This window comes from Trichomonas vaginalis, chromosome III (assembly GCF_026262505.1).
Source record: "Trichomonas vaginalis G3 chromosome III, whole genome shotgun sequence".
NCBI lineage: Eukaryota > Parabasalia > Trichomonadida > Trichomonadidae > Trichomonas > Trichomonas vaginalis.
The window spans coordinates 18,479,279-18,506,926 of record NC_067205.1 but is presented as its reverse complement, the minus strand read 5'-3'; the positions used below and the strand labels follow the sequence as shown (position 1 = coordinate 18,506,926).

General features: G+C 30.7%; 11 protein-coding genes across 11 annotated transcripts, besides 3 other annotated features; 3 read left to right on the top strand and 8 right to left on the bottom strand.

The window, feature by feature from the left end:
• Positions 1-55: 55 nt before the first annotated feature.
• Positions 56-555, bottom strand: TVAGG3_0725470 (uncharacterized protein; the record flags this gene model as incomplete). The annotated part of the gene is made up of 1 exon (XM_001321494.1): positions 175-531. One exon carries the CDS (start codon positions 529-531, stop codon positions 175-177), a length of 357 nt encoding a protein of 118 aa, XP_001321529.1.
• Positions 556-1,333: 778 nt separating this feature from the next.
• TVAGG3_0725460 (spectrin binding) lies at positions 1,334-2,711 on the top strand (the record flags this gene model as incomplete). Its single annotated transcript, XM_001321495.1, has 1 exon — positions 1,363-2,181. One exon carries the CDS (start codon positions 1,363-1,365, stop codon positions 2,179-2,181), a length of 819 nt encoding a protein of 272 aa, XP_001321530.1.
• Positions 2,712-5,190: 2,479 nt separating this feature from the next.
• Positions 5,191-5,218: a mobile genetic element.
• Positions 5,219-6,112: 894 nt separating this feature from the next.
• TVAGG3_0725440 (armadillo (ARM) repeat-containing protein family) lies at positions 6,113-7,543 on the bottom strand (the record flags this gene model as incomplete). The annotated part of the gene is made up of 1 exon (XM_001321496.1): positions 6,172-7,536. The coding sequence occupies one exon, from the start codon at positions 7,534-7,536 to the stop codon at positions 6,172-6,174; it is 1,365 nt and encodes a 454-aa protein (XP_001321531.1).
• Positions 7,544-8,017: 474 nt separating this feature from the next.
• On the bottom strand, positions 8,018-9,871 carry TVAGG3_0725430 (ankyrin repeat and SOCS box-containing protein 4 family; the record flags this gene model as incomplete). The annotated part of the gene is made up of 1 exon (XM_001321497.1): positions 8,018-9,871. One exon carries the CDS (start codon positions 9,869-9,871, stop codon positions 8,018-8,020), a length of 1,854 nt encoding a protein of 617 aa, XP_001321532.1.
• A 498-nt stretch (positions 9,872-10,369) lies between these two features.
• On the bottom strand, positions 10,370-16,870 carry TVAGG3_0725420 (RNI-like family; the record flags this gene model as incomplete). The annotated part of the gene is made up of 1 exon (XM_001321498.1): positions 10,370-16,870. The coding sequence occupies one exon, from the start codon at positions 16,868-16,870 to the stop codon at positions 10,370-10,372; it is 6,501 nt and encodes a 2,166-aa protein (XP_001321533.1).
• Positions 16,871-17,269: 399 nt separating this feature from the next.
• On the bottom strand, positions 17,270-17,656 carry TVAGG3_0725410 (vacuolar protein sorting 55 family; the record flags this gene model as incomplete). The annotated part of the gene is made up of 1 exon (XM_051244305.1): positions 17,270-17,656. One exon carries the CDS (start codon positions 17,654-17,656, stop codon positions 17,270-17,272), a length of 387 nt encoding a protein of 128 aa, XP_051090892.1.
• A 148-nt stretch (positions 17,657-17,804) lies between these two features.
• On the top strand, positions 17,805-18,964 carry TVAGG3_0725400 (uncharacterized protein; the record flags this gene model as incomplete). Its single annotated transcript, XM_051244304.1, has 1 exon — positions 18,245-18,964. One exon carries the CDS (start codon positions 18,245-18,247, stop codon positions 18,962-18,964), a length of 720 nt encoding a protein of 239 aa, XP_051090891.1.
• Positions 18,965-19,110: 146 nt separating this feature from the next.
• Positions 19,111-19,190: a mobile genetic element.
• Positions 19,191-19,888: 698 nt separating this feature from the next.
• On the bottom strand, positions 19,889-20,554 carry TVAGG3_0725380 (uncharacterized protein; the record flags this gene model as incomplete). The annotated part of the gene is made up of 1 exon (XM_001321499.1): positions 19,889-20,554. One exon carries the CDS (start codon positions 20,552-20,554, stop codon positions 19,889-19,891), a length of 666 nt encoding a protein of 221 aa, XP_001321534.1.
• Positions 20,555-21,794: 1,240 nt separating this feature from the next.
• Positions 21,795-21,831: a mobile genetic element.
• Positions 21,832-22,497: 666 nt separating this feature from the next.
• TVAGG3_0725360 (homeodomain-like family) lies at positions 22,498-24,066 on the bottom strand (the record flags this gene model as incomplete). The annotated part of the gene is made up of 1 exon (XM_001321500.1): positions 22,761-23,279. The coding sequence occupies one exon, from the start codon at positions 23,277-23,279 to the stop codon at positions 22,761-22,763; it is 519 nt and encodes a 172-aa protein (XP_001321535.1).
• A 597-nt stretch (positions 24,067-24,663) lies between these two features.
• On the bottom strand, positions 24,664-25,624 carry TVAGG3_0725350 (attachment subunit-related family; the record flags this gene model as incomplete). Its single annotated transcript, XM_051244303.1, has 1 exon — positions 24,664-25,624. A coding segment is annotated over one exon (961 nt), but the record flags the coding sequence as incomplete, so codon positions are not given.
• A 455-nt stretch (positions 25,625-26,079) lies between these two features.
• Positions 26,080-26,717, top strand: TVAGG3_0725340 (protein of unknown function, DUF4106 family; the record flags this gene model as incomplete). The annotated part of the gene is made up of 1 exon (XM_051244302.1): positions 26,080-26,717. A coding segment is annotated over one exon (638 nt), but the record flags the coding sequence as incomplete, so codon positions are not given.
• Between the last annotated feature and the right edge of the window lie 931 nt (positions 26,718-27,648).

Here is a 27,648-nt window from a genome sequence, read left to right as displayed (position 1 = left end):
TTTATAAACAAACACACCCTCTCAATTCAAATAAATAAATGTAATCGTTACAACACACCAATTATACAATATGGTTTAATATTTGAAGATTTTTTAGCATACCATATTTTCATACCTTGGACAGTAACTTGATTCACTTTCTAATCAACATAAAAAAACATTTTAAGAAACATACTAATGATCGACGAATGTGAAGACATAGTCGAAAAGACTGTTCATGATGTCTGCGGACTCGATACAGTACAAAACGTTAAGTGCGGACCATCGTGCATCTTCAACTTCTGTAGGAAGTGTTGTGTAGCGCATAATTGTCTTGACAATGTCTGGACATCGGAATTTGTCAATCAAAACTGGTGATGTACTTGAAAACTCAATTAGTTTGAACATGTTTCTTAGTTTCTGGAGAGGAATGTCATCATAGATGTCTTTCTTAATGTCGATTTCGATAGTGTTCAGTTCGTTGATGATCAGTTCTGCAAATCCAAGTGAAGAAAGCCATTCTTGGATTGGTAAGTAAGAAATGTCTTCCATTATTATCTCCTGGAAGAAATCGATTATTGGATCATTTTCTATGTACTTGTAAAACTCCTGTACATAATAACAAATCGCAGGAAATTCTCCTGGACATATTGTTAAAATTTGTTAATAATATCTTTGATTCTTGTCTTCATGAATGCCTATACAAATTTCGTATAGAGACATAAATTTTCTTGAATAGACACTAACAAGTTCATATATCATGAACATTTAGTTCGAGATTTAAGATTAATCTATTATGATTTTATAATCTAGTTTTGATTTATAGTTTAAGTTTATCATATTTTTTTGAGATTTATAATTTGTTCTGTTTTTTGTGCTAGTGAGAAGATTATACAATTGGAAAATATTCTTCTTGAACTTTCAAGGGACAAGTGGTGGTTCGGAACTACTGACCATAACACAGTCATTCGCCACTTCCAACTCCAATTTATAGTCGGAGAAACTAATACTGAAAGTTATATTTTTTAGACAGTGTTTCCCCTACTTGGAGTGAGAATAAAATGTTTTTGGGTACATTTCATCTTTCATTCCCATTAGAAAATGTCCAAACTATGGATTGATCTTGTGAATTTAACCCAGTATTGAATACATTCTAAGTGACATTGGGTGTTACAAAGTACTGATACAATGTCAGTGCTTTGCAGCTAACAGTTCTTAAATTTGCCAGCATTGCCATCAAAATACATTTTGACATGAAATTACAAAGATATATTTTCATAAAATATATAACAGCGAGATTATTTTTAGTATAAATTTCGATTTTATTTTATTTTTTTCAGATGATTTGTAAATTTTACGACATTTCAAAAAGCGAATTAGGTTATGAATCTGAATTTGGAGTATATTGCTGCTCATATCAGCGATTATATTCAAAACGAAAACTTTTTTGATATATTCGATATCAGAGACATCAAAACTATCATGAAATTTTCACGTTTGACAGTTGATGAGTACGTAACTCTTCTGAAGCAGTCTTCATCAACTCTAAATGCCAAAGAATTATATATCAGTACACGAAAAGCAAATATTACTATCCAAAATTTCGAAGAAGTCGTTTCAATTCTTACATTCGTCAAAAAGTACATGAAATTCAATATATTTGATGGAATGATTGATTTTATCAAAGAAAACGACAAACATATGCTTGATTCTACAGAAGAAATCAAAAAACCTCAAACAGAAATAAAAACTTTACAAAATCAATTACAAAATGCGGCCAAAGAAACTACAGTCACACTAACTAATGAATCTCACGACTGTTCTAGAGAATATTTAACCAAAATATCATCACTTAAGGAAACAAAGGATTTTGATAAAGTTTACAAATTCTTTGAAGAACTTTCTTCTAAGGGCAATCAAGAGATGATTTCAAAGGCTTGTGAAGAAAGACTTTGGAAGAAGACAGAAGAGCTTGAAAAGAATGTACTTCATGCTGCAAGTGAAAAAGGAAATCTTAATCTTGTCAAATCACTTATTGAAAGTGGCTGCGATAAGGAAACAAAGGATAATAAAGGATATCTCCACTCATTTATGCATCAAGATATGGCCATCTTGAAGTTGTTAAATATCTTATCTCAGTTGGAGCTGATAAAGAAACAAAGGATAAAGATGGATATACTCCACTCATTGAAGCATCATTAAAAGGTCGTCTCGAAGTTGTTAAATATCTTATCTCAGTTGGAGCTAATAAAGAAGCAAAAGGTAATTATGTAAATACTCCACTCATTGAAGCATCATCAGAAGGTCGTCTTGAAGTTGTAAAAAGTCTTATCTTAGTAGGAGCTGATACAGAAGCAAAGAATAGTAATGGATGGACTCCACTTATTTTTGCATCAAGATATGGTCATCTTGAAATAGTTAAATATCTTATCTCAGTAGGAGCTGATACAGAAGCAAAGGATAATGATGGACATACCCCATTAATTCAAGCATCATGTTATAATTATCTTGAAGTTGTTAAATATCTTATCTCAGTTGGAGCTGATACAGAGGCAAAGGATAGTAATGGATGGACTCCACTTATTTTTGCATCAAGATGTGGTCATCTTGAAATAGTTAAATATCTTATCTCAGTAGGAGCTGATACAGAAGCAAAGAATAATTATGGAAAAACTGCATTTGCACTTGCAAAATATAATGTAAGAAATTATCTAAAATCTATTGGAGCCAAGTAATCTAATCTAATCGGATAATTATATTAAATTAACAATATTCTTATTTACAATCTATTCTTCATATGAATATTGTTTATTTTTCATTTAATTAGTTAAAATAAACATATTATTCATATTAACCAATATCGATAACTATTCGTTGTCCTCTTTTTATTGAAAACAAAACTATTGATTATCTAAAAATGATTATTAATTCATGTCGGATTGTTCATGGAACAAACAAAATTCAAGTTATGAAACGAATATATAATAAGACACAAGGGATTTTCTGGAAATATCTTTCGAAATAAAGAAATGTCTTCCATTGTTATATCCTGGAAGAAATCGATTATTGGATCATTTTCTATGTACTTATAAAACTTCTTTACATAATCACAAATTGGAGGAAATTCACATGGACACATTGCCAAAATGAGTGAATATTATTTTGATGCTCATCATCATGAATGTCAAATTCATATTAATATTAATATTCTACATTTCCTCAAATATAAAATTTCGGATAAAATTTCTAGAATAGACAAATAGAAGTTATACATCATGAATATTTAGTTTTAGATTTAAATTTAAGTTTGTCTTTCAGTTTGGATTCTAATTTTGATTTATAGCTGTTGATTTTACTGTTCAAATAAATCATAGTTTTTGGAGATTTACAATTTGTTTTGTTCTTTGTACTAGTGAGAACATGAAACAAAGGAAAATATTAAATTTTGAATTCATTTTTGGACATGATAAATTAAATTCCAATTTATCTTCTTCTGAATATTTATTTTCTGCTTCACAAAATACTGTTGACAAATACTTGTTTTCAAATTTACTCAATACTTGCGGAGAATCAATTTTAATCATATCAGGATTATTACATGTATTATCTATTGAATTATCTTCATCAAAATAAGAATGATTAATAACTATTTCGGCAGTATTATAAATCTCAATAAACAACGGAGATGTATTTTCTTTTATAAAACATTGACTCAAAGAAAGATATGTACTCTCATCACAATGAATTATTGCTCTATTGGGCTCATAACATTTAATGAAATTGCAATGTGAAATGAAATGCTTTATACCGACAAAGCCAAAAATAGACAGTTCTGAAGTTAAATTATAAAAATTACTATTATTATCAAAAGAATTTTTTAAAGAATTCACGAATATATATCCTGCAAAATACTTCATAGAAGAAAAAGAAATATTAATTTGCGAATTTGAAACTTTACCATATTGACTTGCTAATACTGCACCATCTCCTCTACAATTATTAAACGAAGATTCTATGACATAGCTTTTGTTTTCACCAGAATCAGAAACAATAATAGCAGAATGAGATCCTCCGTTATTAATATTTTCATATATTGTTTGGAAAACAAATGATTCATGACTGCAAATACGATATTGGATACAGGATCCTTTACTTTCAAGTGATATACATCCCCCATCTCCGTTTTCTTTCCCACATCTTCCAAAACTACAAAATGAAACAAGAAGTTTGGTATTTTCAGTACTATTAATGTTAATGACACCATTAGGATGAATGTCTTCAAAAATAACTTCATCAACAAAAACTTTGGAGTTCTCATTAACAAATTTGCTTTCATTAATATGAAAATCATATAACTCACATCCATAAAAATAGTTCCATACATCATCATTTGCACTATTTGTATTATGTTTTACAAAAAATAGATTTTGAATTTTTTCATATAAAAATAAAGCTAAACACACTCTCTCAATTTAATAAATTCAATTATTAAGGCTCCGGTCTTGCATACAGTTAGGACGAGTATCTAATAAGGAGTAAAACTTTTACAAATCAAAAATCTTTAGATTCTGCCAAAAAGTTTACATATTTTAATGGAGGCGTCGGAGCCTTCCTATGCACTTTTTCACACAATCCCCCCTCACTAATGTCCGCCCTAATCAGCAGATAAATGCTGAAATTTGAAATTGCGATCCCGCATATTGAGATTGAAAATGCCGACAATTGCAGAATATGGCATTGTAAAAGAACCCTTATCAGATATATCTTATTTATTTGTTAATTTAGGAATAAAGGTTAAATTTGAATGTCTCAAAAAGCTGCAGGTCAGATTTTGACACCTATTCGAGAGAAACTCATAGAATTAATTATATGAGTTGACTCAAAAATATGATCGGACCTGCGCTTTTTGACGAGCAGTTTATTTTTTTCAAAAAAAAAAACAAACAACTCATCTAGAAGAGATTGAAAATCAAGTTTACTAATAATAATATAATGTATCACTGATATGCTATAAAATTTCGTGGGCTTTTTGGATTATAAATACTTTTACCGGTCAATTTGTTGAAATTTGTCAAAATACCGAATTCTCATATAAGATGAACTATAATAGTAATACTCATTTTGAATATACCAAATTATAGTGTATTACATAATGATATTATATACTAAAATAAAAGTATCAATAACTCATATTGGCGGAAATATTAAAACTTTCAAAATTGAGAGGGTGGGACCGGAGACATAAAACACATCAATTGTCAATTTGTTTCAGAACTTGAACCATATCTCCATGAACTCTACAGTTTCTTATATCATTTTAATCAATTACAAAAACTCATCGAGGAAAATATCTGAAATACATTCTTAAGAATATTTCAATACAATTTTTGATACATAAACTAACGGAAAATGCCGATGATCATATATGATTGCACACGTTTTAAATTCACTTAATGAATATTTGTCGAATCGTCCTCAAGTAAAAGTCATCGTCTTAATGTGTCAAAAAGTTCACAAGAAGGTTTCTTGATTCAAGTTTCAAAGATTCTAATGCAACACACAATGCATATATGTGATATAATATATGTTTATATAGTATTGATATCAATACTCTATTATTCATGTACTGATTCTGAAAAAAAGTGAACAAAAGTCAGTTTTTCTCTAACATTAGAAGTGCTTTAGATCAAGCGCAGCATACTACATTTAAGTAATAGTAGTATTGATTTCATATGTACCATAAGCGACGTCGAAATCCGAGATTTTTTCAGACCTCAAGATTTCGAAATCTTAAAGAAAAACTTAATATGTCATAGATTTTGCTATGTATTCACATTGTACACATATTTCTCTGTATATTATGTCGCATAAGTAGCTATTTATTTCATACAGATATCGTAGAAAATCGAAAAAAAGATACCAAGGAAAGAAAAATTTTAGTGTCAGATTTTCCTCCGATTTTACGTTTCCACTGGAAACGACGCAACTATATCTTCGTTTTCATTTCAGATATTTTCAAAACACATGAACTACAATTCGTAGAAACTTGATAATACAACAAATGTGAAAATAACAAAAGAATAGTTTTATATTAACTATACATATACTATAATAAACAAGAGAAATAATAAAAATAATAATCATAATCATAAAAATTATAACATACAAATAATGATAAAGATAAATCGAATATTATGCCCAAACAACTGGAAGTTTGCCGCCATAGCCGTCTTTCATAAGTTGACGACGTTGTTTAAGTTCGTTGACAAGGAATGAATCAAATTCTTCGATCTTGAGAAGTGACATCTTGAACTCTCTGTCACGTGATGCGAATGACAGAGCGTTCTCGATAACACGGAATGAGAAAGCGTTAAGAGATATGTTCTCGCGTTTGGTGCCTTCGAACATAAGAGGAGGGATGACTGCCTGTGCGTACATAGAGTTAAGTTGTTTGTTCTGGAAGACTGCACATAGAAATTCTTCGACTGCGAGGAGTGCGAATGAGTTCTCTCTGAACTGGAGAATTGTTCGAAGAAGGATCTGGTATATCTGTGGCTTCTTGAATCGTGGAATAAGAGTTTTGTCGTATTGAAGCATCTTCTTCAAAATAAGAAGTGCAGAAACACGATAGCTGTGAAGTTGTCTGTATGGTTCTGCAATGCATGTGAAAACATAGTCGAAAAGACTGTTCATGATGTCTGCGGACTCAATACAGTACAAAACGTTAAGTGCGGACCATCGCGCATCTTCAACTTCTCTAGGAAGTGATGTGTATCGCATAATTGTCTTGACAATGTCTGGACATCGGAATTTGTCAATCAAAACTGGTGCTGTACTGGAAAACTCAATCAGTTTGAACATGTTTCTTAGTTTCTGGAGAGGGATGTCATCATAGATGTCTTTCTTAATGTCGATTTCGATAGTGTTCAGTTCGTTGATGATCAGTTCTGCAAATCCAAGTGAAGAAAGCCATTCTTGGATTGGTAAGTAAGAAATGTCTTCCATTGTTATCTCCTGGAAGAAATCGATTATTGGATCATTTTCTATGTACTTGTAAAACTCCTGTACGTAATCACAAATCGGAGGGAATTCTCCTGGACACATTGTCAAAATAAGTGCTGTAAGACGACAAGAATATGATAATATACGCGATGACGATGATTTGTTGTGTACAGCGTCAAGAATTTGGGCATGAAGATTTGAATTTTGTAAAATTGATGTTAATAAATCATTTTGTAGGTGCTCTAAAACGTTATATGCGTGGACAGCTAATCTTTCATGATTAGACAAAATAATTGAGATCAATTCGTTGACATTATTTGCGATATATTCTACGATTTGAGGATGGCGCGATGAAATTAATTTGACTGTAATTGTATGCTTAAGAAGACGTTTTACACTCATTTTTGGTTGACTTAAGAAGTTCGAAATGTCTGGAAATTGTTGATCTTGAGAATTAGGGTCATTATTCGTAGATATTCCAGGAATTGATACCCCAGTGGGTGATGGAGGAGATTCAGCCCTATCATTTTCTAGCTGATTATGATTAAGTTCCATAAAATTCCGCTAAAAATATTGAATAGTTTACAAAACTATAAATCAATGATAAAACATTTCTATTTGAAAATTTATCTATAACTTATAAGAGTACTTAGTGATTTTCTGGAAATTTTTAAATTTTCCAAACTTGAGAAATTGCTTGTTGGAATTTATTCGATCAGGCTGCCAAAGTTAGAGCATTTACTTGTGCAATCGCTAATTTTATACATGAACTATTCCCTATTTAAAGATCCAATGATTTCAATTCCCGTTTCAATTTCTTGATTAAATTTTAGGCTATATACAAAATAAACAATTATATTTCATATTTTTATTCAGTTTCATGTCACTAAATTTTGAAATTAAAGCAAATTATTATTATAAAAAAAAATTCCTTTATTGGATTGAAGCTATTCATAGTACAGTCATAATAAATTATGAAACGTATAAGTGCATGATATGATTAAATAATATATAAATAGTTTTTGAAATAAATTCACTATTTTACAAATAACAAAACAAGTTCATACATTTCTCTATTATTTAAAGATTGAGCGATTTGCAACTCTTGAGATAAATCGTCGAATTTACCATTCAAGAGCAGATACAAAGCAACATTGATATTCTGCATTTTAATGGCACTTCTTAATGCATTTTTTTCATCAACTCCATTATTTAGGATGAATTTTTCAACAATATCTTCTCTTTCTTTATGTGCTTTATAAAGAGCAGGAGCAACATTCTCTGCTAAATTAATGAATAAATCTAAAACCCTCATGTTTTTCGCATCAAACAATGTCAAAAGAGGTTTAGTTGATTTCAATTTTCCTCCTCTTAAGATCAAATGTTTTGCATTATCTACAGAGATGAAAGGATCAATCATTTCTATTACATTCTCTTTTGATTCATTCTTTAATTCCTGATTGGGTAATACATCCGAATCTGGCAATTTTTCACCATTTCTCTTCAAAACTTCATTGATGATTTCTTGATCTCCAAAAGAAACTGCAATTTGCAAACATTTTTTACCACAGTTTCTCGATAATTTTATTGCTTCAAGGATATGTTCCTTTTCTATATTTCTATGAAGAAGTGATTGGAAGACTGTTCCTTCTTCTAAATCAACACCTTTCTTTGAGAGATAAACTGCCATATCATTTCTATAATTTTGAACTGCCATATCAAACATTTTATCTTTATCTAAACCATTTTCTAGTAATAAATCAAGAATTTTCGGACTAAAATAGTTTATTGATCCTAAATATTCTTCATCATTAACATTAGCGCCATGTTTAATAGAAGACTTTGTGATTTCAACATTTTTAATTTTTGTTCCATTTTTTAATGAAATATTTGCTAAATTTCTTCTACCACGAGCCTTATCTAATAAATGATCAATTACTTTAGAAGCTCCTACTAAAGATGCTTCCATAACAACATTTTCTGTGCAGAAATCTACATCAAGAGTGTCTTCCATTTGAATCATAACTTCGTAGTTTAATCCTGCACTTGAATTCTGAAATGATTCTTCAACAGTGTTTATCAAGAAAGCTTTAAGTATATCTCTAAACAATATGTCTGTAGTTTGGTACAAGGAACTCAAGCTTGGATAGAAGAAAACAACATTCTTTTTCCTAAGAAAGAAAAAACTTTTCATAGTTGTATTTCCATAATGAATATAAAAGTGGCGAAAATTAATGTTGTATCTTTCAAGGATCCAATCAACGATATCATCTCTATAATACTCAGCTGCAACCATTAATAAGCTACTGAAATCTATACCTTTCTCATCGAAGTACCTAATAATTTCGTAGTTTCCGCCAAACAAAGCATATTTTGCTTCTAAAAAACTAATATTAACTTCATTGTTCAATAAGAATTTGAAACAGTTTACAGCTCCATATTTAACTGCTGTTTTAAACAATGGCTCTAAATTAGCATAGCTATCTGCTGCATACTCTATTAGTTCATTTAACATGTCTTGTTTTACATAGTTTTTGATCGATTTGTTCTCTTGAATTTCTTTTCCAACATTAAAAATTCTATCAGGAAAAGGAAGAGAAATTGAATAAACATTCGTTGTTGTTTTGATTAGATTAAAGAGAACTCCATAAACTGAACTCATTAATGGACGATTCATTGCTAATTTGAATATAAATCTTAAGATTGGATCGGTGTCACAAGGAAATGTTTTGTGGTGCTCGTTTACTTTTTTTACAATTTCTTCAATGGATGATTCCCTTGTCATTTTTATGATTTCATATTCAAGGTCTGCTCTGAACTTTGCCTTACCTCTTACAACAACATCAGAGATTAACTTTAATTTATCTTTAGAGTTGAAGAAGCGGTCCATTAAAATTTTTGTCACCTTTCTTTGATCGACCAATTGTCATTATGCTACATTTGTCAAAGTATATTAACATATGAAAGAAAATCAAGTGATTTCACAAGTAAAATCATTCCCAAAGCAAAAAACAAATAATTTTTATCTCTATTTCAAGATAAATCACAAGAAGATTGTTATGAAAAGAATTAATTAAAGGAATGTTGCAATAAATTATCATGTTATCCATCGTTTGAATGTTTTATGCATATTGATTCGCTGAAGTTGTCGTTTTTGATAACATTTAGATAATAAAACCCATTAAAAACACAATGTTTTGCTAATTTCAAGAAGTAATGCGTATTATCTCTATTATCTCAATATTTTTAAAATTATTTTACTAAAATCATTAAAGACTATCATAGAAAAATCTAATATTAGTGAAATTAAAATGAATGATTAATTAATAATACCGATTAGACGAATAAAATTTTATTATATCAAACAATATTACAATATATCAAATATTTAATGACCATTCCTGAGATTGTTGAGAATCTGCTCCAAGCTTGTCCTGTTTTCTATCTCCTGAATGATAACTTTCGTGTGAATTGTCTCAAATTCAATTGGAAACTCGAAAGAAGGAGGAGTGTAAGGAATGTCTTCGTAATTCTTTTCAGAATCTTCTTTTTGTGATTTCGAAGAAACTTTCTTTGATCTTGAATTTTTCTTCGACAATTTCATGTACAACTTGGTCGGTTGTGCATAAGAAGAACTAGAATCAGGTTGTGATCGACTCGATAATGATAAAATACTATTGGATTTCAAAGAATTTTGATTATCACCTAATTTAGATGATAAATTCGATTCGTCATCTGAATCGGAGTCAGAAGAAGATGAATCTTCATGTTTCTCTTCTTTTGGCTGATGTTTCAAGGAAGATTTTCTTATTATTGGTTGAGATTTTTCGTTTAAGGATTTTTGTGGCGAATTGATTGATTTTGGCTTTGGTTCTTCCTTGTTTTCTGGCTTTTCTTCATCAGAAGACGAAGATGAATTTAATAATTTTCTAATTTTTGAGTCTTCGTGAGATAATTCATCATCAAAGCTAAACTCAATAGGAATATTTTCATTTTTATCATCGATTGGCTCTTTCTTCTCTTCTGGAGAAATATTTTTATTATTTCTCTTCTTTTCTTGTTTCTTTGATTTAGATCTATTACTATTCATTGTAGAAACATCTGTTGCACTTCCATCATCACTTTTCTCAGAAGAATCAGATTTATTATTTAATAATGCGAATTCTTCATTGTTTTCTTGGACATTTTGTGTCAATGTGTCACTTCCATCATCAGATAGTGCTACAACGAAGTTCTTCTTTGAGTCTTCCTCATTAGATTTCAGAAATTCTCTTTCAATTTGGGAATTTGCTTTGGAAGCATCACTTTGGTTATGATTATTAGAATAGTCATCATTATCTGTTGATGACTTCTTGATTTCTCCAATAGATTTTGGAATTTTGAGATTAATTTCTTGATTTTCTTCATTTGAAGATGAAGAATCAGATTTAGAACTATTTAATCCATCAATTGATGACGAAGAAGAAGTTTTTGTATGTTTTATTTCTTCTTTTTCTTCATCAGAATCGATATTTAATGATTTTCTTTTTGGAGGAGGAAGAATTTCTTCTTTTTCTGATTCTGATTTGTTTTCATCAGAATTAAGAGAATTCAACAAATTTTTCGTGTTTTTAGGAACAATATTAATCAGTGCTTCATTTATTGAATCTTTCGATGCTTCATGTTCATTCTTATCTGAATTTTCTTCATCAGATTTGATTTCTTGTTTTTTATTTGATTTTTTATGTTTCTCTTGTTTTTTAGATGATTTCTGTGGTTTTTCAACAATTTCTTCATCAGATTTTTCTTCTTCTTCTTTCTTATTTGATTTTTCTTTCTTTTCAGAGATTTCTTTCTTTGATTTCTCTTTTTTATGTTTTTTATCTGATTTTTCTTCGGATTTTTCATCAACTTCAATAGACTTTTCTCCTTTTTCTTCTTGTTTATCTCTAATTTCTTCATTCGATTTCTCTTCTTCTTTAACTTCTTCATCTGATTTTTCTTCTTTTTCATGTAATTTTTGAGATTTTTCTTTAATTTTTTCTTCAACTTTTTCATCATTTTCAACAATTTCGGCTGATTTTTCATGTTTCTTAGGAGAATTTGCTTGTTTTTCTGGAGATTTTTCTTCTTTTTCATGTAATTTTTGAGATTTTTCTTTAGATTTCTCTTGCTTTTCTATAATCTTTTCATCATTTTCAACAATTTCATCTGATTTTTCTTGTTTTTCTGGAGATTTTTCATCAGATTTTTGAGATTTTTCATCTGAATCAGATGTGTTTAAGTCGCTTTCGTATTCTCCAGTTGATTCAGAGTAGTCAGAAGAGGAGTCTAGTAAAGGAGATTTTCTTGGCTGAGGAAGAGGTTCGTCAATGATGAAACTGACTCTTTTTGTTGAATTTGTTTTTGGTTTTATTTCTACTTCTTTGTCATCACTGTAATCAGAAGCAGAATCAGAACTAGAATCAGGAATTTCTTCTTTCATTGGAGGAGCAATTAAATCTTCAATGTTTATCTTTTTGTTCTTTGTTTCTAATTCATCAAATGACTCAGTAGATGAAGAAGAAACTAATGGATTCTTTCTTATGTATTTGTTTTCTGACTCAAACTCTTTCAAAGAATCAGATTCTCTCCGTTTTTTGTTTTCTTCACTTGAACTGTCAAAAATTTTAGATCTGTTTGTATTTGCTTCATCACTACTTGATGTCTCTATCTGTACTTTTCTGTGAATGCTGTGATTACTTGACTTTTCTTCAGCAACAACTTCTGTTTTGATTTTTTCTTTTTCTGATTCAAAATCAAGTAAACTTTCTGTTTTTTCTTGTTTGTTTTTAGGTTTTTCTTCTGAATATGAACTTGAATCAAACAAAACATGTTTCTTTTTCGGTTTTTCATCATCATTTTCATTTGTAATTTGTTTGTTTTCATTTGGTTTCTTTAATTTGATTTCTTTTTCTTCTGAATCAGAACTAGAATCAAGTAAAACTCTTTTCTTTTGATTTCTTTTTTCTTCATTTTGTGATATTTCAATTTTCTTTTCTTTAATTTCATAATTTTCATCAGAATCAGAATCATCATGTTTCTTAACTTTTTCATCTTTTTCTTCTGAATCTGAACTGGAACTATCAAAAATTTTCTTCTTTCCTTTGTTTTCTTTTTCTTTATTTTCTTCTTCTTCTGAACTTGAATCATCTAAAATCTTTTTCTTTTGATTTTCTTTAATTTCTTTATTTTCTTCATCAGAATCAGAACTAGAACTTTCTAAAATTCGTTTCTTTGCTTTATTAATAAGTTCTTTTTCTTTATCAGTTTCAGAACTATATTCATCAACTTTCTTAATTTTAATTTCTTTTTCTTCTTCAGAATTAGAACTATCTAAAATCTTTTTCTTCGCTTCATTTATTTGTTTCTTTTCATTATTTTCTTCTTCAGAATCAGAACTTGAATCAACCAATTTCTTTTTCTTTTGATTTCTTTTCTCTTCATCATTTTCATTTTCTGAACTAGAACTATCCAAAATCTTTTTCTTTCCTTTAATTTCTTCATCATTTTCAGATGAATCAAATACATTTTTCTTTTTGATTTCTTCTGATTCAGAACTAGAAGAATCCAAAATTCTTTTCTTCTTTTGATTTCTATCTTCTGAGTCGTAACTATCGAAAACATTTTTCTTTTTATGTTTTTCTTCATTATCAGAACTAGAATCATCAAAACTCAGTCTTTTCTTTTGTTTCTGGTTGTTTTTAATTTCTATTTCTGATTCAGAACTATTTTTAGTTTCAGAATCAGATGAAGAAAGTTTTCTTCTCTTGTTAGAAACAACTAAACGAGGAGGAGAATTAACTAAGTTATTTTTACTTTCTTCTTCATCTTCTTCATATGAATTTGATGCAGCAAGTAAATTGTTTAAGTTCTTAGGTGCAGGAATTGAATCATCATCACTTTCTGATTGTAAAACTACTTTTTGTTTGATTTCTTCTTCTGTTTCTGAAGAATCTGAATCAATTCTCTTCTTTGAAACATGATTTAGCTGTTCTTCACTGTCTGTGTCTGATGAATCACTAGAATCAAACAGTTTCTTCTTCTTTTCTGGAGATTTTTCGTTTGATTTCGAATTATTTTCCGAAATCTTCTTCTTTTCTGACAAAATTACTTTAGTGTTTTGTTTTTCTGATTCATTTTGTTCAGAACTAGAAGAATTTTCACCAGATATTGATGATTTTTCGGAATTATTTTCAGAATTTTCCTCATTTTGTGAACTTTTCTTCTTTTCTGGTAAAAGTATTTCAGAATTTTGTTTTTCCGATTCATTTTGTTCAGAACTTGAAGATTTTTCGGTTAATTTTTCAGAATTATTTTCATTTTCTGAAATTTTCTCGTTTTCTAGTTTGGTTCTGTTGTTTTCTGAAGATTTTTCATCAGAACTTGATGAAATTTTCTGATTTTCTTGAAAATTATTTTTGGTATTTTCTGAATCAGACTTTTTAGAATCAGGATTGACAATTATTTGATTGTTTCCTTGACTATCTGATTGAGATTCATATGATTTCTTTGTATAAGATTCATATGACCTTTCATCAAACTTAGAAACAGATCTGGATGACGTAAATGGGGTAGAATACGAATATGTATCCTTAATTGATGAACTATAGTTCGATTCAGAAATATTATGATTATTATTTTGATAATCATCAATTTTTGACAAAGAAACTCTTCTTTTTTGTATCTTTGTTGCAGAATGGAACTGTTTCAAGTCATCGTTACTTTCTTTTCGAAATTCAACTAATTGTGAGTGGACAATTTGGGATTTTCTTCGTGGAGGAGGTCTTGGCTTCTGTGATGGAGGAGGTGGCATCGATTCCTTGACGATTTTTACAGTTTTTGAATCGATTTGGCCGGATAAAATTAATCTTGCCGTAGAATTGAAGTATAAAGGAAATTCGGTATTTGTATTAACATATACAATGTCTTCGAACCTGTTTAAAGGTGCTAAAGGGTTCTTTGGAGACCATTTGAAATTTTCTTGTTTAAATTGTTGAAAATTTTCTTCATTTACTACGGAAAACTCACTTCCTACCTTAATATTTGCGGCAGTAAACGCTTTCTTTTTGATATTTTGTGCTTCATTGTAAGTTAATTCGGAAAATTTCGAAACTTCCTTAAGAAAACTGAAAGGCAAAGCAATCCTTATTGGATGCGACCTCATACAAGCAGTTTCCATGAGATTGTCAAGTAAAGAAATGCTATCAAAGTGGTCATTTTCCAAAACTAACTCAGAAAACGAAATTTTTCCGACCAAAACATTCAAAACATCGAAATCAGCACTTTTTATCGGAGTTTTTATGAAATGTAAAGAATTTAATTTCGATAAAGTCAATAAACTCTCCAAAACCGGCTTCATTATGATGTTATTATTAACAAACACGATTTTCTCTAATGTGTTGTTGTTCAAAACCTTTTCTGAGAAGTAATTAACGATTAAATTTTCAGATTTGTTGAAAGCGTTGTTCAAAATCAAAACCTTTAGATTAGGAAGGCTTGTTATTACATCAATTATCTCTTTGGTCAAATACGGATGTCCGATTTCTAATTCGACCAAATTATTCGACAATTTTTTCAAATTTTCAGCAAATTCGTATTCATCAACACTTATATTCTTCATGTGGATGATCTGCAATGTCTGGTTCATGTTCAAAAATTCAATAAAAGATTCGAAAATTTCTGGTTCGAAAATGACTGAATTTACATCAATTCTTTTCAAGTTTTCGAACTTTTTCGGTGAAATTTTCGTTTTCAGTTCATTTTGACTTAAATTTATCATTCTTATTGTTTTATTTGACTTTTCGTGAATGATATTCAACAAATCTGATGCGTTCTCACGTACTCCTGCAAGTGATATCGATTCTAGTTTGGGAATTTGTTCCAAAACCTTTGAAAAATTTAAATTATTTGAAAAATCAAAATTAATCATCTTCAAATTCTTCGAAACTTCTTCTGTAAAGAACTTATTGTACAAATAATCCAAGCCATCATCGGTAAACGCGTTATTAAAAGTTAATGAAATAATTTTATCAGATAAAACTTTTTGTTGGAGCTTTTCAAGGACTGAACTATCAAGTTTAGTTCCTGTAAATGACAATGATGTTAGTTTTGGCAGGTTCTCTAAAAATTTTCCAAAATTTTCATCAATTTGGTTACTAACACCGAAATGAGTAAGATGAGAGTAGTTTTTCTGTAATATCTGACCTAGATAAGCGTAAAATGACTCGTTATTTAATTTTATATTCGGTATTGAAATTGATATTAAATCTTTTTTGAGAAACATCGTTTGGAAGACTGGTTTGATGTAAGGAGACAGTTCATCTGAATTAGGAAAGACTATATCTGGCAAGTTATGTGCAAATTTGTTGAGAATAAAGTCAGATAAATTTGAATTAAAAGGTAGAGGACATTTTGTCTTTTCGGCAATGGTAGTAAGACGTTGTATCAGTGCGAAAGTTGAAAATTCGAGTTTATCAGGATCTTTCGGATTAAATCCAATTGATTCTAATTCATCTGAAGTATAAATACGGAATAGTAAAGATTTTATAATTGCAAGAATGTAATCAGCTTCATGTGATTCGAATCTCATCATTTCATCTGATTTTTCATTTGAATTGAAGTAAAATTCTAATCTATTTCCGTTTTTTGCGAATTTTTTTAATTCCGACCACTTATGGTTGCGATCGTGTTGTGGAACTGATTTGCTTTTGTAGTATTCTATTTTGTTTGCAGTGATACTTAAAAATCTTTTGTCACTTCCTTTTCCTGTATCATGAACCTTCATAACAACCCCGATAAATACAGGGACTTGAGCATATTGAGTCTCTTCTTTTAGTATAAAATTAAGTTGGTCTTCGAATTTCCCCATTTTTCTTATGAATTTGAATTGAAGTCGTCAGTAAAAATCAGATTTTAGGCTTCACGTACGAAAGCAAAACATGTTATGATAAAATCGTGTCGAATTAATCTTTTCAAAATTTTGTGAAGTTTACAAATTGATTTATTTCTCATCGCATAAATTGAAATGTATACGCGTAACCGATGCTATAGATATCACTTAATGCATTTTAATTAATATTCTAATAGAAAGATTCATTTTTAATGAGTTTTTGTATGAAATCGATTTTAATTTCAACAGATGGAAAAGATTAGAAAAAAAAACTGAAACGGAATTATCATAATTTTATTAGGTACAACACATATTATGTATCAAGAAATCAAAAACTAAATAATTAGTAAATATAATAACATGTTTTTATAATTTGTATCAGTAGAAGCCTACTTCTTCTTTATGTTTCAAACATTGAATAATTCCACCTCCCAATCCAATTGTTACCAAACCTGCAATTGTAAGAATAAGAGATAACATAGATGAGATTTTTCCAATTCGATATAAAACTACTGGGAGCGCTATTAAAGATGAGCCAAAGCCAGCAATACAAAAGATGATAAAGTCCATTGTTATGATTCCTTCTTCTTTGGAGTCGTCACGTTCTATTCTGTGCTTGAGTATTACACAAAAGATTGATAGAAATATCGCAGGAATTAATTCCAAAAGAATGAAGTAATCATTGTTGATAAAGCAGCCAGCAATAATAAGACCCAAGCCTATAGTAAGAAAGATTCCGAGGATAATATAAGGAAGTGCTTTCATGTTAATCGTAATTTTTGTAAGATTGAAAAACAGCATATTTGTTCCAAATGCAAGAAAGAATATTTCTTCACATCAAATGATGAATCTTCTGATGATGGTTACAACACTAACTCAGATACAGAAATTTATCCAAAAATTAATGAAGAAGAAAAACAAGACAAATCAAATGTTCAGATTGAAGAGAAGAAAGAACAAATTTCTCAGTCATCAATTCCTCAAAAAGGAAGTGAAGCTAGACCTCCAAAATTCCAAAATCCGTCGCAAAAGAAGAATTCTTCATCTTCATCTTCTGAGCCAAAGAAAAGAATTGTATCTTCTATTCCAGAAAATAAACAATCTTCATCAAGTCCTTCAGGAAAGTCAATTGAACAATACTCTTTGATTGACTCGGCCAAAGAATCAAATCAACAAAATTCTCATAAAAATCGAAGAAGCAGAAGAAATAAAAAGAACAAGGAACAGGCATTGAATCAACTACAGAATGACACATCCACCTCTGAATTCCCCCAGATTAAGAATCATAATGATTCTCATCAACCTGTTCAGATTGATTTGCAAAAGCAGACGAATTCACAAGAACAAGATCAGATGAGCCCACAGTATCAACAATCTCAAATGAGTCCACAGTATCAACAACCTCAAATGAGTCCACAATATCCACAGCCTCAAATGAGTACTCTACTGCCAAATCAATTGAATTCATCTTTGCCACAGATTGCAAATTATTCCCAACAGCAATGTTCGGGTTTTCAACAACCAATTCAATCTTATTATCAACAAACAAATCCAATAAATGAGATGATGCAAGCTATTATCATACAGCAACAGCAAATTTCATTTTTGTCTGAAATGATTAAGCAACAACAAAATCAAATGCAGTTTGATCAGCAACGTAATTATCCAAATCAACTCCATGTCAACGTTTCTCCCTATTCAAATCAGCAACTAAATTATAATTCTATTCAACAACAGAATTATAATTCTATTCAACACCAGAATTATAATTCTACTCAACAACAGAATTATAATTCTACTCAACAACAGAATTATAATTCTACTCAACAACAGAATTATAATTTCACTCATCATCAGAATTCCGAATTCATTCAGTCATCAAATTATGCATATTCTCAACAAACATATACTTCGGATCAACAGCAAAACTCTGCTTATTTTCAGAATCAGAATGATGCTAAACCTCAGCATCAAAATTCTCCTTCTCATCAAAGGCAGAGTTCTAATGATTCGAGTAAATCATTTGATGATTCAGATTCAGAAGAATTCGACGATATCTATGTAGTCAAATAAACTGAAATTTGCTATGTTGTTTTGAGCATTTATTGTATTATATGTTGATAAATTATATGTGTGAACATTGAAAATGAGACTTTTTTTTGAATTTTCTTTGTGAGAGTCAACTAATGTAAAAAATCAATCAAATTACTTATTTTTAATGGCCTCTGCTGATCAGAAGAAGATGGCAACCATTCTGCCCCTCTAGGAGTTCCATGGCTTCCAATCCTATCGAAAGGGAACTTTGAAGCTCCAGATAATCTACTGATTCAAAAACAATCTGTAGAAAGAATGGTAGGAAGTTGCATATGTTAGAATTCTTTTGAGTATTCCCTCTCGGAGGCCTCGGCCCTGGTGTAATGCACCAGGATTCTAAGATACTCTTAGAAGGAATCACAATGTAAATTAATTTGACAGTTTACTATAATTTACACTGCACAATTTTGTTAACTACAACGATTTTTAAAAAGAATTATTCTGTTTTCGTAATTAGAAGTTAAGATTCGATTTTCTATATAAAAAATGTACCATACAAACAATACATGTTTATTAAAAGAAAATAATAATAACTAAACAATTTCAACTGTTTCCGACTAATATGATATCTTCTGATTCTGAATCTGAATCTTGAATGTTTCTATTGGAACTAATGCTTTGATTAGCATTGGAATCAGTATTTTGATTAGCATTGGAATCAGTGTTTTGATTAGTATTGGAATCAGTATTTTGATTAGCATTGGAATCAGTGTTTTGATTACCAAATGAAAATATGTTTTGATTAGCATTGGAATACATACTTTGAATTCCATTGGAGTAAATGTTTTGATTACCAATGGAATTCATGTATTGATTTTGCTGAAAATTCGTGAATTGTTGTGGATAACCAAACTGATTTTGTTGAAAAGATGTCAGCATTTGAATTAGTTGTTGGAATATTGATTACTGAATCTGAAAAGGTGTGAGCATCTGAATTAATTGCCACAAAATCTGTTGGGGAGTCATTTGAGCAATGTACGGATTAAGTATCTGTTGTAGCATCATTTGAATTTGTGGCAATTGGTAAATTTGATCAGGGAAATTTTGTTGAGGTGTTTGACCAAAATATTGCTGTGATGGTATTTGATTAAGTAACCGTTGAAGTACCATTTGAATCTGTTGCAATTGAGACCCTTGATCAAGATAATTTTGTGAAGGTATTAGTATATTATTCTGAGCTGGAAAATTTTGATTAAATTGCGGCACTTGTGGTGTATGATTAAACTGCTGCCATTGTGGAGGCATTTGACTGGACAATTGTTGATCTTGTGGAGAATTTTGAGTGATTTGTGGTTGCAATGAATTTTGCTGCCTCAGCTGTGGAGGCATTTGATTCAATGACTGATGTTGTGGAGGCATTTGAATCAAAGGTTGCTGTTGTGGAGGCATTTGAATCAATGACTGCTGTTGGGGAGGCATTTGAATCAATGACTGCTGTTGGGGAGGCATTTGATTCAAAGGTTGCTGTTGTGGAGGCATTTGATTCAAAGGTTGCTGTTGTGGAGGCATTTGAATCAAAGGTTGCTGTTGGGGAGGCATTTGATTCAAAGGTTGCTGTTGGGGAGGCATTTGAATCAAAGGTTGCTATTGTGGAGGCATTTGAATCAAAGGTTGCTGTTGTGGAGGCATTTGATTCAATGACTGTTGCGATGACAGTTGATTCATTTGGTTCGATAGTGGCTGATGTTGTGGGGGTGTTTGAATTTCTCCTTCTTTATCTGAATCAAATCTGTTTTCTTGCTTAGGCGGTGATCCATAATAAGCAGGAGTTTGTGGTAATGGAATCTACTGTTTCTTCTTTTTATTTTTATTTCTTTTCCGCTTTTTAGTAGGAATTTTTTCAATTGAACCATCAACAGATTCAATTAATCCATATGGTTCAGCGAGTGACTTTGGAGGTTTTGCTTTCGCTTTGTTATTAATTGGAGCATTCTTTGATCCGGAAGAAGATGAAGAGGATGAATTCTTCTTTTGCAATGGACTCTGGAATTTCGGTTGCTTGACTTCACTTCCTTTCTGTGGAATTGAAGATTGTGAAGTTTCTCCTTTCTTTTCGTTAGCAAAACTAAGGGTTTTTTTTTCTCCTAATTGAATATCTGGTTTAACTTGTTCATTAATGTTTGAAACTAATGTGATATCATCAGAATTCTATTAAAATGGATTTGATCCAAAAAAATATAAAACCAAAAATAATTGTTATAGTTTAAATGAAGAAGTAATTTAAAACGATTTTATTTATGATCAAATTTTATATATTTTTTTGGATCAAATCCATTTTAATAGAATTTATATACTATTCATCTATTAGTAAACACTACCGTATATTATTTTTTAAGCTATCTTATTTTTTGAAGTTTTATTCAAATCTTTGGTCGCAAGAAGAATTGCATGATAAATAAAAACATTTAATCAAAGTCAATTTTATTTTTCATATTCAAATGGACTGAGTGTTAACATTTAACATTTTTTGCTAATTGTCGTCAAAAATTAGGCGTAAAGCAAAAATTGATATTTCATATGGTTTTATGATAGATAAGCATTATATTCCCACTCATTATATTCGTAAATTTTGAGGTTTATCCTTCGCTTTTAAGATCATTGAATTTGATTTTTATATAAAATAGTTATATATTAGAAAATAATATGAGTTTATATGATATTATTTTTCAGAAGATTTCATTCTATATGCCTATGAAAAGTACTCTCAAAACTAACTTTTTCCTAATTATAATTAAATCTAGAATATTGTATTATGCTTAGTATTATTTCATTTTTCTCATTCAATTTAGAATTTACAAATGTCAAAAAATTGAGAGCTGTCACTTTTGATGAATTTCTGTTTATTACATTGTCACTTGCTTCTTGCATTAGATTTTTTAATTCTTTCTTGGATTGTTTGAGATTAAAAACTGTGGGGATTTTTTGATCTTTTGGGTTTGCCCCTGCTACTATTTGTTGGGTTTGCTTATTTTTGGTATTAAATTTTGAGGAATTACTGCTGTTCATTCAAAGGAAAAAGTAAGACACCCTGCTTATATTAAAAAATTGTAAAGTATTCAAAATCATTCGATTTTTTGTCAAAAGAATTTGCCAAAACATAATTCACTGTACAAACATAGATAAGTGAATATATCACGAAAATTTTGAATAGCTATTCAAAATTTATTTTATTTACCATTGAACATAAATCTGTGCCAGAATTATCGAAATGCGATGATTTAGCATCAACTGTAATGTATTTCGAGAAGCACTACTTTTAAAATTGTGATTTAAGTTAACTTTATCCAATCTAATTACCCATTTCAGATTTCAGTATCCTTATCACGAAGTGGTGTGCCAACAGACTTTAATGAATCACAAAACGCAAAACAATAAACGGAAAGAATCGTGAAAAAAAAAACTTTATCACCCAAAATTCCAAGTGCAACAGCATTTAATGATTTGCAAGGATCAAATGCGCTGTATGAAATAATTTGAGGCAATATTGCCAGAAAGTAGACGGATTGTGATTAAAATAGATTTTTATTCAAGATAATCAATGAAAATTACCAAAAACTTTAAGTATTATAGCTAATACACGAAAAATTATCGGTAAGTAATATACGAATAACTTATATTATTAATGATATTCATAAGATTGGAAAAAAAAATTATAATTTGATCGAGAGTATTGAATTTGAGTAACCATAATGATTAACAAAAGTAAAATCGTAATGAGTGATGATTTTTCGTAATCAAATGATGAAATCTAAAAAAAATTCAACAATTTTGATTATTAAATCGGTAATTTCGAAATCTCTGACTCTACAAAATCGATCTTACCTTGATATGACTGTAATAAATACGTTAAAGCATCAAATTGAACATTATCTGTAGAAGATTCAATCAAAGACTTGAATTCTGGAAGTTCTGATAAGTCTGTTTCATGATGGTTATCGTCATGCTTCTTATAATTAAGGCGAGTTAGATATTTCCATCTGTATTTTACAGATTCTTCAGTTTTATGTAAGAAATACTTAGATATTTGACGCCAGTTTTTTCCATACTTAGAAACAAGTTCGAGTAAATTTTTATCTTCATCTGGAGAGAAGGGATTTAAACCTTTATTGGATATTATGCAATAAATATCTCTGAATCTCTTTCTCTGCTTAAAGGGCATTTCGGATTGGACTTTCAAACTGTTATTTGATGCTCCATTTGCAGCAATAAATAAAAGTAGTTGATCATCATTGGCGCTGTTGAACAAAGCTTCTTTAGAATAATATATATCTTGAACACCACTTCTTTGGTTCATAATCTAAAAGAAAATTCTAGAAAACTCAAGAAAAATATTATTAAAGGGTCCAAAATTTTTATTATGGGGAAGATTTTATTTTTATTGAAGATTTTGAGATAAAAACAATAGAAAGAATCATAATTGAAGATAGAAAATATCATTACGAAAGGACCAAATAAATATACTATATATAATGGCTCCTATTATCAATTAGTTTTTAATCATGATCTTCGATATTCGTCTTGTTTTCAAACTGAAGATCAAGCAAAACACAACACCGGCGATTCATATAAATTTTCGATAATTGATCAACTTACATCTCCTCTATATCGTGCGTCAGATGGATTTCTTCATTTCATTTTAGAATATCCATTAGTGAACTTACTTAATGCATGGCATCAATCATTATCACCTCTTGTTAACATAGAGCAAAAGGATGTTTATAAAGTTTCCGGCTATGAAAAAGAATATCTTGAATTACCAAGTTCAGCCTGGGGAGGATTGGTGAAAACTAACTACCTATATGAAAATATTCACACCTCATTGCTTGATGGAAATCCTGGAAGAAATACTTATTGGTATGCAATTGGTTTACTCTGTAGCTGCAATTGCAACTATTTAACAAACGGCTATCCTGCTTGTAACCCTCAAACAACTCCTAATGTAAGATTATGGGCTAGAATACCTCCTTTAGAATCAATTTATAGAAATTTTGATTATAGATCTATAGTTTTGACAGAATCAAATTTCTTTATTTTCATAGTTTTATCATTTCAAGATGTATAAAAGCATGTCAATTTTTTTCTATTAAAATCTTATTTTATTCAAATAATTCTATGAATCATCTGAAAAAAATATCATTTCTCAGATGGGTGTTTATTGTTCTTAGCAGTTATATTAATTGCTAAGAACGTTCAACTGTTATATGAACACTCATACTTAAAAATATAAAGATAATCTCGATTTTAATGCTTAATCAAAAGAATGATATTACAAGGTTATTATGTAAATAGTATATTATATGCACAGTTCGATTTTAGATTGTATCAGCTTGTGTAGGTCAGGTGAATGGGGCTTCCAGGGGCTGCGCCCCTTCTAGCCCCTAAGAAACTAGAGGAGGAATGATACAAAGACCAGATGAAAAAAATAAAAATATTATAATAAAATTAAATTTTTAGTCTTAAATTGTTTTTTTATTCGGTATATTCTGAATCTTGAATGTCTTGGAAATTTTCTTCTTCTTCGCTCTCTGAGGTGAGGATTTCTTCGACTTCTTCTTCTTCGCCATTGGGAGCAACAAATCCTGCAATGAAAACTTTGTATATACCTTCTTGAGGAGTCTCTATGATGAAAGTCGTATTGTTGAGGAAATGGAACTCGACATCTTGAACAAATTGGCAACTGCTGTGTGTGAATTTTGCAATTGTGAGAGGCTTTCCTTTATAGCCCTTGGGAAAGCTTGAGATAGTTACTGTTCCTCCATATGGAACTCTGGCAGGAATATCTAAAGCAACAGTTGTTATAACGTGGAAATTGTCTACGAATTGAGGCATAGGTTCAATGCAGTATAGTCGTTTTGACTGGTTGTCTTTTGTGTAGAAATATAAATAGAATGACCTTTCACCATGTTCATTCAATTCTTCCAAATAATTGTATGAATTTGGATATAAACGGACAAATTCAGCAACTTTAACTTCTTGTAAATGCTTCTGCAAGTTCTTTGGAAACAAGTGAATGAACTGGTCAATAGCTTGCAACGCTATGAGATTGGCAGTAACGGGTAAATATGAAGCAAACATGTCAACAAGTACGCCAGGGTCTTTGATTTCGTTTTCAAGAGGCTGAATGGCATCCATGACAGCTTGAAACATCTCGTTATAATCTCGATTGTCTTCTGAACCCCACTGTTCATTTAACTTATCTAACAATTCTAACCTTTTCTTTGCGTATTTTCTACGAACTTTCTCTGAAAGAGGAGTGTCGCTATCTTGTGTGTCTTGAATTTGAGACTTAAATTGTTTGCAAAAGGCGAGATATCGTGTTTGCGACCTAGTGGTCATTGCAGAATGTGTTTCTGTATGTTCGATTGGATGTGTTTCTGTATGTTCGATTGGAGTCTGATTGGTATGAACTTCTTCTGAAAATGCTTCTGTTCCGATAGTTGTTGTTGCCTGACCTGTTGGCTGAGCTGTTTCTTTGTGCAAATGCATATTGTTGGACAAATTGTCTTGAATTGTATGAGGAAGTTGCTTTGGTATTATAGGAGGTCGTAAGGGTTTTGAAAATGGTGAGACATAAGTTGTAGGAACTTTAACTGCAGAGGTAGTCGACGAATTGTTTGCGACACTTTTTCTTCCTTCCATTATGAAAAATAAACTCAAATAAGAGTTTGAAATAAACGGTTTTCGTCAACGGAGACCCCCTCTATTTTTTTATTTTATTTAATAGTTACCGTTGGCAAACCGTTCCATCTCAAATATTGAATGAACTATAAACGTTTTTTGTTTTCTATATATACTTTTTTGTCCAACGGTAAAACTTTTTACACAACGGTTTTTGAGAGTCGTCGCCGTTGACTTTTTTTGTAGAGCACTCAAAATAGTATAACTTTGTCCGGACAAGTAAGGGTCTATCGTCGCTACAGGAAAAGTTACAGGCGTTCCAAGGAAGTATACTTTGAGAAGCCTTTCCCCCTTATAGAATGAGATAGGACGGTTATTTTACAAAACTGACAACACTTTGACCGAGTAGTTTTTTGAGCTGAACAAAAAGTGTCATATAAACATCTGTCAAAAACCGCTTTTTAACTTCACTTAAAATGCCACGTAAGCTACGTAAGAATATACGTAAGAGGAAGGGAGCATTGAAACATCCAATAGTAAAACTGACACCACAACAACAGTTGCAACAACAAATGATGAATGACCCCACTATGTTGCAACAAATGTCAAGCAACCCTATGCTTTTAAACCGAGTTATTGGTGCACAGAGTGGAGGTTTAAGAGCGGCACTTTTAGCGAAAATGGCAGGCTATGGTGGAGCTGCAGACGGAACAGCTTATAACCCTCAAAGTCAAATGAATTTGAGTTCACTCAAAAATCAAATAACAGATGTCAAAAAGTCAAACATAGACATACAGAAACAAATAAGTGAAAACGAAAAGAAACTAGAATATGACAGACACACAAAGAAACTCAATGAGTTAAACGTAGAGAAAAAGAAGAAAGAAGAACAACTGAAAGAACTAAGTACAGAGGAATATGCGAAAAAAGTGTCAGAAAAAGCAGCAGAAGTAGCAAAAATGGAACAAGATGTTATAAATTTGAAAAACCATACTACTCAATATAAAGTACTGAAAGATGAAGAAATAAAACAAAAAGCCCTGAAGACATATATGGATAGCGATGAGTATAAAAAAGAAGTTGAAGCAAATGTAAAGGCAGAAAAACTTTTACAGTTGCAAAACCAAACCGTACAGTATGAAAACTTAGCACAAGAAAGTAAAAATAACGACGCAGCCATGCAAAAGGCAATGAAAAGCGCAGAATATATAAAAGCTAACAATGACTGGTTAGATGCCCAAGCCAACGCTAAAGCAGCCCAACTTATAGGGTCAATAAGGACAAAAATACAAGCGGATGAAGACAGTTCAAATGAAGCTTTAATGAATGCTGACTTTAAGAATGCCTTCGAAGCTCTTCATAGTAAGGTGAAACTAGTGAACGACTTCTCATCTGGAAAGAAACTGAAGTCTGAAGGTTTCGACAAAGAGTTAAAAGAAGTAGCACAAAATATGACGAAAATAACAGATGCAGCAACGAGACAGGCAGTTCAAAGTGCCTATGACGCCGTTAGAGCAACTGTTGTGGAAAGTCAAGAAAAAGAGTTACAACAGACCAAAACAGACCTAGTAAATGCTTTCTTAAAAACGAAAAGTCAGGTAGGACATTATGCTGCAGATGGAACATATGTGCCAGCTGGTGGAACTTATATACTAGCTAGTGGAACTTATATACCACCAAACCCTCCAAGAGAAGCACCTGCACCAGGACTACCTAAAACATTTACATCGTCACATGGACACAGACACAGGCATGCACCAAAACCAACACAACAACCAACACAACAACCAACAGTTCAAAACACAGCACCACAACCAACAGTTCAAAACCCTGCACAACAACCAACAGTTCAAAACCCTGCACAGCAACAACAACCAACACAGCAACCAACAGTTCAAAATCCAGCACAACAACAACAACAAACAGAGCAAGGACATAAAAGAAGTAGAGAACAAGGAAACCAAGAATTCTTAAAAATGCTTAAAGAAGACTATGGTTACCCAGATACTATTGACTTTAGTGACAGATATAAAGAAGCTATTCGA